The sequence below is a fragment of the Artemia franciscana genome, chromosome 18 (genome assembly GCF_032884065.1).
Source record: "Artemia franciscana chromosome 18, ASM3288406v1, whole genome shotgun sequence".
In the NCBI taxonomy this organism is placed as follows: domain Eukaryota; kingdom Metazoa; phylum Arthropoda; class Branchiopoda; order Anostraca; family Artemiidae; genus Artemia; species Artemia franciscana.
In genome coordinates, this window is record NC_088880.1 from 36,955,486 (window position 1) to 36,972,547 (window position 17,062).

Here is a 17,062-nt window from a genome sequence, read left to right on the forward strand (position 1 = left end):
TACTTCTTTGGCTATAACTACCGCTACTAGGACTTATGCAGCCATGATAACTACTATAATTACAACGACTGCTACTACTAGCACGACTAATATCACTAAGACAACTACGACTACTACTACCACTAATATTCCAACAATTGATACTACTTTTACGGCTTCTACTACTACTATTAATACGGCTACTACTGCCACAATTACTATGGCTATTGCTAGTATGACTACGAATGCTTCGACTATCAATATTCCGACTACTCTGATTGCTAGTGCTTCGACCAAAAGTACTTGCACCATGAGCACTAGTACTGCTACTAGAGCTATTGCGATGACTGATGCAACGGCTACGACTACTGTAACTAATGATCATACGACTATGGCTAGTACAACTGTTACTACTACAACTACTACTGCTAAGACTGCAACCACTACGACTACTATTATTACTGCTAAAACTACTACTAAAAAAACCACTACTACTAGAAAATCCTTCAACGACTACTTCTACTACTGTTACTACTACTACTACTACTACTACGACCTCTCCTGCTACAATCATTTTTAATACGTCTACGACTAATTTTACACTTACAGCTACTTCTAGTTCGACTTATACTACTATAGTTTCTATCACTACTAATACTACTACTATATCAACTATTACTAGTGCCCCTTTAAATGGTTACTACTACCACGACTGCTGCTATTGCGACTTCTACTACTACCACTGATTCCTGCTTTCGCCACTGCTGCCGCTACGACTAGTTACGATTCTGACTACTTGTAACTGTGAGCACTTGCAACTGAAAATATTTGTGATAAAGAATGCCAAAACTTTTGTTACTTCTATTAAAGAAAACTTGTGGAAACTACTACTACCTGTGGCTGTAACTATATGGTACAGGAGCTGCTTCTACTTGCAACAACAAATACCTGAGGCTGAAAAAGTTGTGACTGTGACTACTTCGAAATGCGACTATCTGCAACTGTCCTTACTTGCGACTGCAAAACATTTGAATACTAATGGAATTTTTTCTGATTGTGGATTCTACTACTTCTTCTATTACTACTGTAATATATTGCTAGAGAACCAAGTGTTAATTTGAAGCTTCTCGGGAAGATTGAAGGGTCTGCAAAACTTCATCCAACGTAACCAAATGTATACAGATTGTCAAAAGAGCTTATCTTCAATATTTCAGGAATGGCTAAGGGTATCAAGTTTAAACTTTTAGGGTATATGGGGGGGGGGCATACTGGGCTAAATCAAAAGACACTATGTCCGTCCAAGGTTTTCACAAAAATATATCTTAGATTGTCTCAGGAACAATTATAGGAATTTAGTCAACACTTCAAGGATATGTTGACTAATACTTGTGTGGAGGAACAGGAAGATAAGTTAGCAAACCAAGATTAGAATATTAGAAGCTATAATGACGACACTAGTCAAATGCAGCTATGGAACGCGTCTTTTCGAGTTTAAGAAAGTTTTTATGCAGTTTTTATAATACCATGTTACAACCTTGCTGAAATCTTGCTTAGCTTGGGAGGCAACTATCATCTTAATATTCATTTAGTAAAAATTAGTTTTATTAAACTTAGACCAAAATCACTCATAAAGATATACCATAAGGAACCTAAAAATAAAACATCCATTGATGAACAGTTTTCTTTTGACTACCAATAAATTGGATGTCCAGTCTCGTATAGCTGCTTCTAACTTATGTTGCATTGTATCTTCAGATTTAATAAGGTTTTAATTTTTGTCGAGTTGGATATATTAGATCACGCTAACAGTCACCTAATCCTGATGAGATTCCACTTTTTAAAATATTACATAATTCAAAATATGCAACATCTTTTGTCCACATATTTCTATCTTTTTTTTGTTTTACTTTTTCCCCTATTGAATTAATATGAAAAAATAATTTGCTTATGGGAGTTTAATACCCATGTTTTAATTACCCCTTTCTCTGTCTTTTCTTTCCCTTTCTTTTGTCTATTTCTTTTTCAGTTTAGTTATTTCTTTCCTTAGAAATTGTACTTTTACGCCTGTTCTATAAGCTTGTGTTCACTATTTTATAAGAGAAAATGAAAAAGAAAGTAGGCTTGTAAGCACACCACAAATTTAATTTTTGCTAGACTCTTTCATTTCTCCTTTTATTTATCATTTAGCTAAAAAACATAAAAAAAAAACATAAGGGTTTTGCATAATGTTATTCCACATGTTTTTGTTATGATCAATATACTATTCAGGGGTTATTTTAACAGAAACTTTTAAGGTATGTTTAGTATGTTTGAAGTATATTCGTAGGGACGAATTGCACGATTTGTACGATTCAATACACTCCTTATATTGAACAAAGGATCATTTGGGCCATTAAATCAGAAATATATGTATGTGATTCTGGTCTAAGTGAGATGTAGTATTCTTCTTGCTAAGAAGTTGGAATTGAGGCTCATGGGTATGGGGGTGGTCTCTGGCCAACTTTAGTTCTCTAGCCTACATATTCTAGCTCTCTAGCCAACATATTTAGTTCTGTAGTCTACATATTAAGAACTGTATTGACTCTGGCTCAATCAAGGCAAACTATCCCAACCTTTCTGATTTCTGCAGGATTAATCCACAGCTTGGAAGGGATTTCTCTTCCACTGAGTCAGGCCTTTAATAATTTTATGGTTTTGTTATTTTTTTTTGTAGTATACTATGCATGTTTGAAGTTAACAGTATTGATTAGTTAATAGTATTGATTAAATTGCACGATTTTAATTACCCCTTAGATTGGTGGCACAGATGATTTCATAGCTCCTGAAGGAGTGGTGTTTTCTCCACGCTCTCCCAAAGTTGTCACTCCTCCTCGTATGAGACGGGGCTCAGTTTCCGTTAAGAGGGCAAAGCAGCGAAGTGGATCAAGGCCAAAGCAAAGAGACCGGTCAAATAGCGTACCAGTTGCATTAGAAGCCACACAGATTCTGCGTCTTAATTCCAAAGTTTTGAAGAGCTTGAACACGACAAAACGAGTCCCCCGTATTATAATCTCTCAAGAAAATACTTTAAAAGACACGGGCTTTGACATAAACAAGAACTTTGAAAACGAAAAATGTCCGTCTCTATCAGCAGACGTAGTTGAAGGCTTCAGCTTTACTTTTGCAGAAAATCTGATTGAAGGAATTCTGCGGAACCCGGAATCTCTCAGAAGCTCTACAAATAGCTTAAGCATTCCAACAACAGGGCAGCGAAAAGGTATATTAAAGAATGGCTCATCTAATGACTCGATAAGTCGTAGTCCAACAAGCTCGATATCAGAATATTCAGCTGATGAAGAGGACAACTCAAATAATAACAACCACTTGTGCCGATATTTATCACTACCCCTTCTTACTGATGACCACCAAAAGGCAAGTCCATAGGTCTAACTGTATGTTGCTATGAACTATGACACTTTTCTTACCTGAATACTAACAATAAACAGGGACATAAACAGGGTTGCCACCACAATCAGTTCCTAAAGTGTTACAATTGTCCAAATTTGTGTGCTACACAGTGATTTTTGGTGATATAGTCTAACTTTGACATAATAGTGCTAAGACGGTGATAATTAGAGCACTCTCGTGTCAGCTTAGCCCATTTTTTCAACCCTGAGCATGTGCCACAGGGCTTCACACAAAAAAATAATGCCAAAATAGCACTTTCGCGCTACAAGTGGCAACCTTGGGCATAGATGCTGCTGTTTTTTTTGTTTTTTTTTTAGGGCTGGTAAATTTTTTTTACCGCCCGAAACGGGTAGGATTTTTCAGGTCCATATTTACTGTCTTTCAAAAAGCCTTGTTTTGTATACAATCTTGTTAGATCCTAAATAGTATTTCTTTTTTACTGTGACTCAGTTCAGAGGTCGCAAGGCCTAAATTACCTTTAAATACTTACTTGTCAATTGTCGAAAAAACTTCAAATTTATCTTGTTCTTTTTCAATTTTATTGTCTTGTCTTCATTGAGACTCAGCCTCAAGACTAAATTAAGACCACAACATGCAATTTTTTTAATACTTAATTACAACTATGCATCCTCTTTATTTTGTCTCAATATATTTGACCTCTACACACTAATTTTCTAACTGAAATTCCACACGAAGACCAGACTAAGGCAAAAACTGGCTAGAAATTTTAAAATTCTAAATTTCTATTTTATAGAGGAACATTAATTTCGTCTCAGTCTTTTTTGCTTCTGTCTTAGTTTTTTAATCTTTAATAATCTCTTTTAATCTTTTTTAATCTCTGTCTTAGTTTCTAGTCTTTTTTGTTTCTTTCTTAGTTAGAACCTAGCTAAAAGGCCATATTGCCCTTTCTGAACTATTTATGTTGAGATTCTATATAGTCTAAGACTTTAATTATTTTCCCAATTGTATTTTTTTATTTATATTCATCCATGGGCAATAGTAACTTGATTAATCCAATCTGAAGACTAGTAATCGAACTATCATCCTATAGAGATACCAACTTTAACGGTTTTGCTGGGGATTACCTCATAGATAATCATTTCGAACAACAAATCTGCTAGGACTGACTTTCTGCGTTGTAAAATAATTATAAAGTAGTTATTGATGGGTCATTTGTGTATGTGCAACCTTAATTTTGTGTATAAAAGATATATGTCACCGTGAATGTCAGAAATCTGGTTAATATTGACATTCATTGGTGAATGTCCAAAATTCCTTTTTCTATGCTTGGTTTTAGTTGAAGTGCGAGTCAACTTTTTCAGTCTTATGCAAGCTGTGAAGGTAAAAGTTAAATTTAGGTTAAGTCAGATTTTGTTAATTTAGATTAGGTTAAATCCGGTTGGGTTAAAAATCTCAGCTAATTTAACAAAACGTAACCTAGCCTGTGTATCATCAAACCTTGCACTAAATTGAAAAAGGTGACTGGGAATTTTTGACTAAATCCAAAGGGAAAAAAGGTATTTCGGACATTTACAGGTGAATTACGACATTCACGAATATCGAACGTCCTGGTTACATGTATACAACGTTTATAAAGAAGCTGGGACCTCATATTTTTGGCCAAAATCAGGCTGAAATTGGCCAATTCTTAGTAATTCTTAGTAAAATTAAATAAAAAAAAGTTTTTTTTAACTGAAAGCAAGGAGCGACATTAAAACTTAAAACGACCAGAAATTACTTCGTATATGAAAGAGGCTGCTTCCTCATCAACGCCCCGCTCTTTACGCTAAAGTTTGACTCTTTCTCTCAATTCTTCTTTTTACAACAGTAAAAAACTTTAGCGTAAAGAGCGGGGCGTTGATGAAGAAGCAGCCTCTTTCATATACGAAGTAATTTCTGGTCGTTTTAAGTTTTAATGTCGCTCCTTACTTTCAGTTAAAAAAACTTGTTTTTTTTCATTTAATTTCTGAACGTTTTTGAATCAATGCATGTTTTGATTTTGGCTCTCCGCAGAGGAATAATTAAAACAAAATTTGCATTTTTTTTTTGGCTAAATGGCTTTCTCATAATTTTGATCAAATGATTTTGAGAAAAAAAGAGCGGGGGAGGAAGCCTAGTTGCCCTCCGATTTTTTGGTTAATTAAAAAGGCAACTAGAATTTTTTATTTTTTACGAATATTTTTATTAGTAAAAGATTTACGTAACTTATAAATTAGCTTACGTAAAGAACTTTTGTATTCTCATATTTTTATTACATATATGAGGGGGCTCGCCCCCTTGTCAGATCCTCGCTCTTTACACTAAAGCTTAAATTTTGTCCCAATTCATTAAGAATGACCCCAGAAACACAAAAGCCGTAGAATAAATAGTTGAAATTACTAAAAATACTTTAGCGTAAAGAGCGAGGTATTAGGAGGAGGTGAGCCCCTCAAATGGGTAATAATTTCTGTTTGTTTTAAGTTTTAATGCTGCTCCTTACTTCCAGCTGAAAGAACTTTTTCATATTAATTTTTTCATTGTTTTTTTTTTTTTTAAATAATGCTAGTAAATCCTGCGCTCCCTTCATGGAGATTTTCTTCCCCCATGACAAATTATCGATGGAAAGTTCCCCCAGCATATCCTCCTCTTCTCAACCCCTCCCCCAACCAAAAAAATCCTCCTGAAAACGCCTGTACACTTCCCAATAACCATTGCTATATGTAAGCACTGGTCAAAGTTTGTAACTTGTGGCCCCTCCCACGGGGACTGTGGGTGAGTAAGTCGTCCCCAAAGACATAGTTATAAGGTTCTTCGACTACGCTGAATGAAATGGCTATCTCAGAATTTTGATCCGTTGACTTTGGGAAAATAATTAGCGTGGGAGGGGGCCTAGGTGCCCTCCAATTTTTTCGGTCACTTAATAAGGGCACTAGAACTTTTCATTTCCGTTAGAATGAGCCCTCTTGCAACATTATAGGACAACTGGGTCGATGCGATCACCCCTGGAAAAAAAAACACAAAAAAACAAGAAAACAAAAAAAACAAATAAACACGCATCCGTGATCTGCCTTCTGGCAAAAAATACAAAATTCCACATTTTTGTAGATAGGAGCTTGAAACTTCTACAGTAGGGTTCTCTGATACGCTGAATCTGATGGTGTGATTTTCGTCAAGATTCTATGACTTCTAGGGGGCGTTTCCCCCTATTTTCTAAAATAACGCAAATTTTCTCAGGCTCGTAGCATTTGATAGGTAAGACTAATCTTGATGAAACTTATATATTCAAAATCAGCATTAAAATGCGATTCTTTTGATGTAGGTATTGGTATCAAAATTCCATTTTTTAGAGTTTTGGTTACTATTGAGCCGGGTCGCTCCTTACTACAGTTCGTTGCCACGAACTGTTTGAAACCAATTCTTCTTAAGCCTTCTTAGAAAGTGTAATGATCCCTATTGCACTAGCAAAAGACAAAGGCACTAAACATGATAAGAAAATAATTATTGGATGATTAAACTATAAAGAATACAAACCTACATTCTTTTTACCAAATCAGAACTGAAAAGAAATTTATGTATATTTTAATTGATAAAATTCAAATCTAAATCTAACATTGTTTAAACATCAACTATAATAATTCTAGTTTAAAAACTTCAAATTATTAGTTTATTGACTTACCTAAAACAATATGTCTGTGCAAAAACAATTATTCTATTCGGTTATTCAATTTATTATTCAAAAAAAAAAAAAATATAACACCAATAACAATAAGGATCCTGGAAGCGAACTTGTTGAGGACCATAACCACAAAAAATTGAAAATGAATAAGAGAAAAAAAAAGAAAAGAGAAAACATGGGTAATTAAAGCAAATTGAATAAGAATTTAGAGAGTTATAATATCAAAATTTTAGTACATTGTTATACAGCGTGCAAAAACTTGTGGATAGCTCGACACTGGAGGGTATTATATTCCATTGAAGTATAGAATTATAAATGGGGGATCGCTGGGCTGAACTAGAGACACACTTGGGGACAATGAAGGAACGGTTGGATGAACGGAGACAGAGGCCTTCAGAATTATTAATATTAAAATAAGATAATAATTGAGGAGGAAGATTTTTATGGTAAGCGGAGTATGCAAGGTATAGGTTTAATTTTTTGATGATTTGTTCAAAAGGGATAATACCAAAATCGGAGTACAAGTCCTGGGTGGGATATAGTCGGGGCAGCCGAAAAACTGCTTTGATGGCACGGTTTTGGGCAGATTTTAATTTATTGGTAACTGATGGAAAAGTGTTGCCCCAAACAGATCCACAGTATGAGATTTATGGGTAAATAAAAGAGTAATAAAGGGTGACAAGGATATCGGGAGGAAGAAAATAATTCGCATGATTAATCAATATACTCATACCTGTCGCAAAATTATGGCTCTGATGTAGGACACATGTGTTGAAAATGATAGGGAGGAGTCTATGTGGACACCAAGAAACTTGGCAACTTCGACCTGTGGGAGGAGATTGGTAGAATATTTTAGGCCAAGTGCTTGCTCAGCTTCATTTTTTTGTAAGGGGTTTGAAATAATACAACCTGACTTTTCTTGATGATAATGGTCATGCATTTAACTAGACATAACTCCTGTACTCTATTCAGAAGGGTTGAGTAGAGGCGACGACGGACGGTAAATTAGGACTGATGATGAAAAAGTTGCTATCGTCAGCAAAAAGTATTGGGTACACTGATGGAACCAGGTCCAAGTTTGAGTTAAAGTGGGGTAAAACTGAACGAAACTGAGTTGCATGGGTTAGAGCTTAAATAGGGCTTAGCTGCATGAGTTAAACAGGTTTGAGGTTGGAGTTAAACAGGGGCTGTATTGAATGGGGTCGCGTTAAATGTGGGTTGATTTAAAATAAAGTCAGGCCAAGGCTATAAAGGCATTTAAAGAACAGCTGAGTGCCCCCAAACTATTAATGCTATCAAATTATCCCTTATATGATTTGCAATTGAAAGAACCGTCGAATTTCAAAAACCATCTTTTCTGTATAACCATTATGTATTAAAATAAATTAATATCAAAAATTTGAATCCAGTTTATGAATGATACATGAAATGTTTAATTTTAGTGTACGTCTATTCAAGACAAAATCTAGTCGGATAGATTTGTATGCTATCTCAAGACATTCGGAGTTATTCAAGTTAGAATATCTAACATTTTTTCTTTTAAGATGAAGCCAATTGCGACTGGAAATTGGGGCTGTGGAGCTAGTCAAAAAGGTGATCCTCAATTAAAGGCACTTGTTCAATGGGTAGCTTCATCCAAAGCTGGTGCTCCGTACCTTATTTACTTTACCAAGAGAGATCCCTCTTTAAAACAGGTAAATAGCACATCCATGATTTATTCTCAAGTATGAAACGAAATGAGACGGTCAGTTCATTTTCTTCCTTGAAAATCTTATACTTTTGAAAGCTCCGCAGTGGTTCTATAGCCATCAAAGCAACCTAGTGAGATTTAGTTAGTTGCTCTACATTTAGTGTTTATTTGGCATTCAATGAGCATGTATGATGTTCAGTAGCGGGACACTTATACAGGGGAGAGGCCTTGGTACTTATCCCTATGAAATCCTCAATTATTCCAAGTTTTTTTGGTGCTTCTCATTCAAAATATTTGAATTTAATATTTCCCCTTTACCATGGGACTCTCACTTTCAAAAAAAGAAATATAAAAATATAAATTATTTTATGCGTGACAGACGGTGAGTGTGTTGACATTTACCCTATCCAATATTTACCCTATCCAATGAGCGTATTTTTAATGATTTAGACAGTATTCTTTATTTTAATTCTTAGTTCTATTCATTTTAGTAAGAGTCAAGGAAGTGTCATCAGATAAATTTTCTTATAAAACTGATAATTTTATCAGACATACAAGTATATAGATTTATAATTCGACAAATCCTCTGAAAAATATTTAACAATTAATCATTACCCGTCGTAGAGTTTCGCCACTTCAAATTATTGAAAGCTCCACTCTTCAATCTTTCCATTGAATTTTTGATTACCGTGACGTCTTTCTTATTAGCTCTTCTCGAGCCATTTGGTCATGATCTACTTTTTGTATAGTCCCTGGTAAGTTTGGCTAAATCCATAGCTTGTGATAATGTATTCTCCTTGACTCATAATAGGTACTTCGACTGTACCAACAACTCTCTGCAGCAGCAAGTTATGCACTCTCCTCCCCCGTCCAAGTCTATATGAAGCCTCTCTCCTTACATCCTACCAGGAAGTTTTATTATTTCTCTAAAATCTTTCCTTGCGACATCCTCCCACCTCATTTTGGGACGACCTATTTTAACGATAATATGAAAAAAACTTCGTTTTCTTAAAGAGTTAAAGAGGCTGCGTCCCAAAGTCGAACCTTAAAACGTACAGGAATTAGAAGAGGCAGTTGGGGGGCTGCCGCCCCCCAAACCCCCCGCTTTTAAAGACTCTTTTGTACAGGTTTTTTTTTGTGGGGGGACTTCATTGTTACTAATTACTAGTTTCGGCGCAATGGTTCTCCTGTCCTCTTGTGTTTAACATTTTTCGAAGTTATTCCATTATTCATTCATTTCAATTTTTTGTTAATTAAAAGAGGGCCTTTCCGAAGCCAAGAGCGGGGGGTTAGCAAAAAAACAAAAAACCTGTACTAAAGGGTCTTTAAAAGCGGGGGGTTTGGGGGGCGGCAGCCCCCCAACTGCCTCTTCTAATTCCTGTACGTTTTAAGGTTCGACTTTGGGACGCAGCCTCTTTAACTCTTTAAGAAAACGAAGTTTTTTTCATATTATTTCTGTACGTTTTTCTACAATCCATGATGGATGTAATTTAATAATTCCTGTACTCCTCGTAGAGGAATTAGGAGAGGAAGTTGGGTGGCTGCCGCCCCTCAACCCCCCCGCTTTTAAATCATTGTATAAAATAGAAAAAAAAATAGATAGAATGACCGAAATGTTTCTTTTGCTCATAAGAAGCTAATATTCTGTTATTTCTCAAATGATAAGCTGTCCAGGTGTTATCAAAATTTTTTTGATGTTGTGAAAAAAAAACCGCCCGTAAGGGACTTGAACCCTTGACCAGAGGATTAAAAGTCCCACGCTCTACCGACTGAGCTAATCACTTGCATGTGTGTAAATATAACTTCTCAATAAATTTTAAAAATTTCAAATTAACATGGGCTCTTATGGAGACGTTAATTAAGTAGCTAATGCGTGGTTTCTGGAAAACAGGGAAGGAGTTATCGGATCGAACTGAAATTTCGCGGATAAGCTCCTGGGCCGTAGGGGACCTTAACTTGTGAATTTCAGCCCGATCGGACAACGTTAAAAGGGGGGGTGGGGTTAGGGGGTCGAAACTTTCGGGGGGTTAAGATTTTCCTACGAAACTTTCAAGGGCACTTACTCGGAGAATTCCACATCGAATGAGTCTTCGTATACCCAGATCCGATGTCGGATGTGACCTGTAGGCGTCTAGGAAAAAAAGAAAATAGAGGCACTCGTGCCTATTTATAGAGGCACGAGTGTGCCTCCTTGAACACAATCTGCGGGCGAGATCTCGGGAAAACATCTAGCAAATCCTCCTTCATTTTCTGGAGCACTTCAGAGTCATACCTGACCATTGTAATCACTGTCACAGTCAATATTCTAAGCATATACATATATTCATAATCTACTTATTTCTAACATCATAAACACCGTATAAAAAAAGACTCATACCTGGATGGTTTCAACACCTGGGTTCTTGCTATTTTTTGATCCTTTTATTGCCGTAAATAATTTTTCCTCACAAACTCAATCTTCATTCGTACTTTTTCAGTCTTTCATTCTCTCATAGAGATTCACAAAATTGTTCTCTTTTTACATCTTTTCCTGTCAATACATCAAAGTGTAGCACATTTTCACACTGTTATACTTATTTTTCTTTCTCTCCCTCCTTATCACTAATTGTGTCTCCATTCCTATCCTTAATTAAGACAAGTCCAGACTGACTGTTCCCTTTCAATTTATCAATATACCAGCACAACACTTTTTCTATTATACTGTTTTGCTGAGTCTTCTAGACCTTCGATAGTTTTATATATATTCTGCATATCGAACCTCATTAAGTCGTATTTTATGTTTTCTCTATTTTCTTTAGATTCCTCTTGTTTTCACATGATTTATCATTCAGCGAATTCTTGTATAAGCCAATCTTCTACTCTATGAAAGAGAGGACGCAATTAATAACATCACAAACTATTTTTCCTAACATTATTCCATCTATCATTTGGCCATGGAGCCTTTCGAGGGGGAATAAGTGTATTGTATTTCCATTTTGCAATGTATTTTGTATTGTATTGTTTTGAATAAAGCTTTTCGTCTTCTTTTATCTTCTACATCGTCAAATTTTAAGCTCTTTTATCTAGTATTCATTTTTTCTTGGATACTCCCTTTCAAATCCTGTTCCTGGAGTCTACCAACGTCAAAATTTCTTGGAATGTAGTCATCCTTCCTAACTTACAGTTTTAAATTCACCCTAGACACTACTAGAGGGTCTACTTTTAACACTCAAGCCAATACGAAAGTTGTTTTTAACGTTGGAACATTCGAAGTTACAATTTTATATTCTTTAAAACATTAAAATTATTTTTTCTTCAGGGAAAGCAATGATCCTACAACCAGTGTGGAATAGGAACGAACACATTTTTTCAAGTCTACACGGAGTGCTTACTATTACTAATGTTACTACTACTTCCACTTATACTGCTACAGCTGCTACAACTAATGCCAATACTACTGCTACAACCAATACTACTGCTATTACAACTACTGCTTTTTAGCAGCTATTAATAGGCCTGAGGATCCTGAGGTGAAAATCTGGAGAAATATTAAGGCGAAAGTTGAATTAAATCAAAACAACAATTTCCAAAAAGCTTGTTAAAAGAGCGTATCAGCAGTATCTACAGACCGGCTTAGTGTATCAAGCTGAAACTTTCAGGGTATGATGAAGGGAATGCTCAACTGACAAAAAGGAAATGTGTGCATACTACTACTGCTAATAGTACTACTGCTACAACTGATAATACTGCTACTCATACTACTACTGCTGTTACTACTACTACTAATGCATAACTAAAATACTACAAGCACGATTATAATATTGATATTATTAAGGCTAAGGCTATGAAAGTGAAAATCGAGAACATTAAGGAGAAAGCTGGACAAAATCAAAACACACTATTTGTTTACAAGTTGTCAAAATGGTGTGTTTCAGGAATGGCTTGGGATATTAAGGTGAAACTTTCAGGGAATACATAAGGGGAAGATCAATTGACAAAAAGCCAATATGTGCAGACAACTGCCAATACCACCACTGCTGCTACTACTACTACTGCTACTACTCTAACTACTACTTTTACTGCAGCTAATACTTATATTAAGAATATTAAGGGGAAAATCTTAAAAAGTGTTGAGGGGGAAGCTGAAGTAAATCAGGTGATCAAAAAGACATTATGGCATTATTATAGAAACAGCTCATGGTATTAAATTGAAACTTCAAGACCCTTAAGTTCGTTTGAAGTCGGGAAATGTACTTTCGGATAGTGAGCTCTCTGTATTCCTCGGAATAAAGCAAGGAGCCATCACATCGCCGATTATCTACAACAACGCGTCTCTTCCTGTGTAGATTGCTCTACCTATTAGTCACATTTCAAAGGGGATGGATACATCACTGCTTTTTTTTTGTGGCTGATCGGTTAAATCTATGCCGGTCAATAGCTAGTCTTCAACCAAGTTTTTATAACCTATCTGACGGATATATACAAATAGGACTAAGTATGAACGTTGCAAAGTCCCAAGTCCTTTTCTTTAATTTACATGGTAGTTATGTGCCCGGTAGTGTCTGTCTTGGTGATAGTGAGGTGAAACCCACCACGGTACTAACATATTTAGGTCTCCCGATTAAGTCTTCAATTAAGAATACACGAAAGCTTTTGCTTCGAAATGCTGAACGAAAACTTAGAATTGCTTATGCTAGTGTGGTTACATCGCAGTTTAATCTGGAACGAAAAGCCCTTTTTTGAATTTATAATAGTGTGGTTCTCTTGCATATTATATATTGGACCCTATTTTGGGACATTTTCCCTTATGCGAAGTTTTTGCTTCAGGCCCCTCGCTGGTTCAAGAATACGTACATCGTTAACCGTTTTGGTGTGATGCGACCGGTACGGGTCGGGGATGAACCTTTTCAGTAACTAAGTAAACAGTCCTCTCACCGTGGAAGGGCGTACTATTTTAAATTTGGCATTATTAGTAATTTGTGTATATCCATATTACATGCTCGTTTAGTCTTCCTTCCTCTTATTGTACTCCATTTTCTTGTTTTCGTTTATAGATGGGTAGTAAAAAACATTTATTCATTCATCCTAATGCTATTGCTGTGATTACTACTACAGCTAAGGCTAAGGTTAAGAAGCTGAAATTTTACAAGGAATATTGAACTGAATCTAACCAAACTGTGTCTATTTAGTTTGTCAAAAGGGCGTATAGCAGTATCTCAGGAATGACTTGGAGTATGATATGAAACTTCCAGGATTTGTTGTGAGAGATACCGAATTAGCCAAAAGGCACTATCTGGTGCTTACCACTATCGTATTGACGGGGATGTTTGCTAAATCAAATCAAAACAAATGCTAAAGATAAATCAAAACATATTACTGCATGCAAGGTATCAAAAGAACACATTAGCAATATCTCAGAAACGGCTAAACATATTAGGTTTATACTTTCAGGCCATGAAAAGGGGATGTTGAATTAGACCAAAAAATTACAACATGAATACTATCACTGCTAACTACTAGTATCATTACTGCTATCACTATTACTATTACTTTTGTTCCGACAGTTATTTCTCTTACTATGATTACTATTTTCAATGTTAAGGGTATTATTTAAAATTTCAGGGAATAGTGAGGGTGGTGATGAACTTAATCAATACACATTATATTCATGTAGGATCTCAAAGAAGTACATTAGCAATATACAAGCAGCGGCTAAAGGTATTAAGCTGACTCTCCAAAGGTTACTAATATTCATACTACTTCTGCAACTGCTTCTACTACTGCTATTGATAATGTTTAACTAAAAGATAATGATAATTATTGATAATTGATAATGTTTATTAATTGATATTTATTGATAATGATAATGATAATTATTGATAATGTTTAACTAAAAGAAGGTAGTTTAAGTGATTCCAGGATTTCTAAATGGACTAGGTTTTCAATCTAAGTGGATATCTTAGGGCTAGAAATGGGTGTAAAGTAGAAGCTTTCACAGAATGTTTATGTTTTTTTTAAACTAAATCAAAAAGCTTGATATGTTATGCTCGTTGTCAATAATATACCATAGAAATATTGCAGGAAAAACTGAGGGTAATGAAACTTTGATGCCAATACTATAACAGCTTCTGCTTTTCTATTAAACTGAATCAAAAGGGTAAAAGTCCATCCAGTTTGTCAAAATACCAAAAATACACTGTCTTAGGAAAAGAATAGGGTAAGTTTTATTTTTCAGGGAATTTTGAGGAACCGTGAAACAAGATTAAGAGCGCTTATTATTTTAAACTATTTAAAAAATGTCTATATATTGAGCAGTCTGTTATTGAGTAGGGCTTTAGTAGGCCTTAACTGTAGCTCTAAATCCATTTTTGGAATTTTTTAGAATGCTTTTTCTTTAATGACTAAAATTATCTATATAAGCTGAGCCTACGAGTGTGTTCCATTCCCTCTTGACTACCTAAATCTTTCAGACCAATGTGTGATATCTTGATACTGTCTGACACTCTAGGTGTCATCATCCAGACTATTGGCTTTCGCATGGGAGGAAACGAGAAGAGTCTCCCCACTCGCAAAATTTGTCAAGAGTACCTCATCTCTTGGAGAAAACTGAAAAAGGACGTCAACAAAAGTTTTTTGTTTGATTTAACTTTGACATTGCGTCTATGTACAACTATTCATGTAGAAGAATCCGAGAAATTATTAGAAAATAAAATAAATGAAAATTATGACTTAATAGAAGTTTCAGCAACAGGATTTGATTACGACGTTTTAATGACCTTGGTTAAACTTTGTAACAAGTACTCAATGTATTTCCAATTCCGTAATTCTTTCTACCAACAAATAAATGGCTTACCCATGGGTGTGCCTCTCTCCGGGCTACTTGCGAATATTTATGTAGAATATGTCGAAAACTGGGCATTAAATTCGCATTTTTTGAAACATATCTTTTGGGGACGTTACATGGATGACGTAATTTCACTCTGGAATTATGGGGAAAATGAACTTAGGGTTTTTTAGATCACCTTAATACATATGATAGGAATTTACAGTTTACCTTAAAAATTGAAATTGTAAATAAAATCTTATTCCTAGATGTGCTAGTTATTTGTAACTTAGATGAACTCAATATTACTATTTACAGAAAAACAACACAAAACTATAGATATTTTTATCTAATCGTAGATAAATACCAAAACCTTTTTCGGTTTTCTCTTGGAGAAAACCGAAAAAGGACGTCAACAAACGTTTTGTGTTTGATTTAACCTCCCTGTTTCTTAGATGCTTCCTCCCTCTTTTTTCAGACTAGTCAAAATTTTGTTTCACATTTTCTTGTAGATCTAACATCTTTCTTTACGTAGCTTATCTTTTGATGCTATTTTTGTTTTCTTTTTGCAGTTAAAATCCGTCATTGAAGCTGTGTCATCAAAAGGGTGGACTGTTGGCCAACTCACTGGTACCATATTGACATACTGTCAAACCACTATAGCATCTATTTTGGGAACATCCCCGAGACTTCGCAAAGAGCAACAATCAGATTTATTCCAATATATTATTGGCATGCCTGCAACAGAGCTTTAAGCAATATTTATAAGACTAGGAGATGTATTTTTTTCAATACAAATTTTCCTTTGCCACGTATTGTTTTGACTTTAAAATTAAGCAAACTAAATTAACATATAATATGGACAAATAATTATAATCTAATAAATCAAGCAACTATCGGCACGTTTTTTAATTAATAAATGAGAGAATGATAAATTAAATTATAGATTCGAATTACAATAAACTAAAAACTGCTTGTAAAACAGCCAACTCATTAATTAATTTCAAAATTAGAATTTAATTTGTTAACTTACTAAATAACTGACAAATAACTTAATAATTTTTAATATTAGTAAATCTTACATAGTCGAGTAGCCTAATGAAGGTATTTTATAGAGTGCTTCGAAAAATAGCCTTCAGTCCCCGGGATGGTCCTTCAGTGGATCATAACCTCAAAGTAGAAGCTCGGCAATTTTTGGATTCAAATACACAGAAAAGTCGGAGTAACAGTTTACTATAGAGATCTGTCTCTTAAATAACAACTAACAAGCGGAACAATAGGGAACTTATGTCGTGATAATCAGCATGTCAATAAAGTAGAACTATTCTATTCCTTAACACAGTAGAAATCTAAACTTTAAGTGAATGTTTCGACCCTATATCCAAGGGTTGTTTTCAGGATGCTAGGACTGCTTTAATGTTTTTTAGTTTTAATGGTCGTATTCTAATGCAAGTTTCATTTATATTTTCATTTGTTCTCTTGGACAAAA

At 35.0% G+C, this 17,062-nt stretch overlaps 1 protein-coding gene across 1 annotated transcript in view; it reads left to right on the plus strand.

Moving 5' to 3' along the window:
* Positions 1-16,384, plus strand: part of LOC136038968 (uncharacterized) — a 75,921-nt gene extending 59,537 nt beyond the window's left edge. The window contains exons 5-7 of the mRNA XM_065722487.1: positions 2,773-3,390; positions 8,626-8,775; positions 16,146-16,384. Coding sequence (XP_065578559.1) covers positions 2,773-3,390; positions 8,626-8,775; positions 16,146-16,328 — 951 coding nt within the window. The 3' untranslated portion in view covers positions 16,329-16,384. The remainder of the gene's footprint in view (positions 1-2,772; positions 3,391-8,625; positions 8,776-16,145) is intronic.
* Positions 16,385-17,062: the final 678 nt, after the last annotated feature.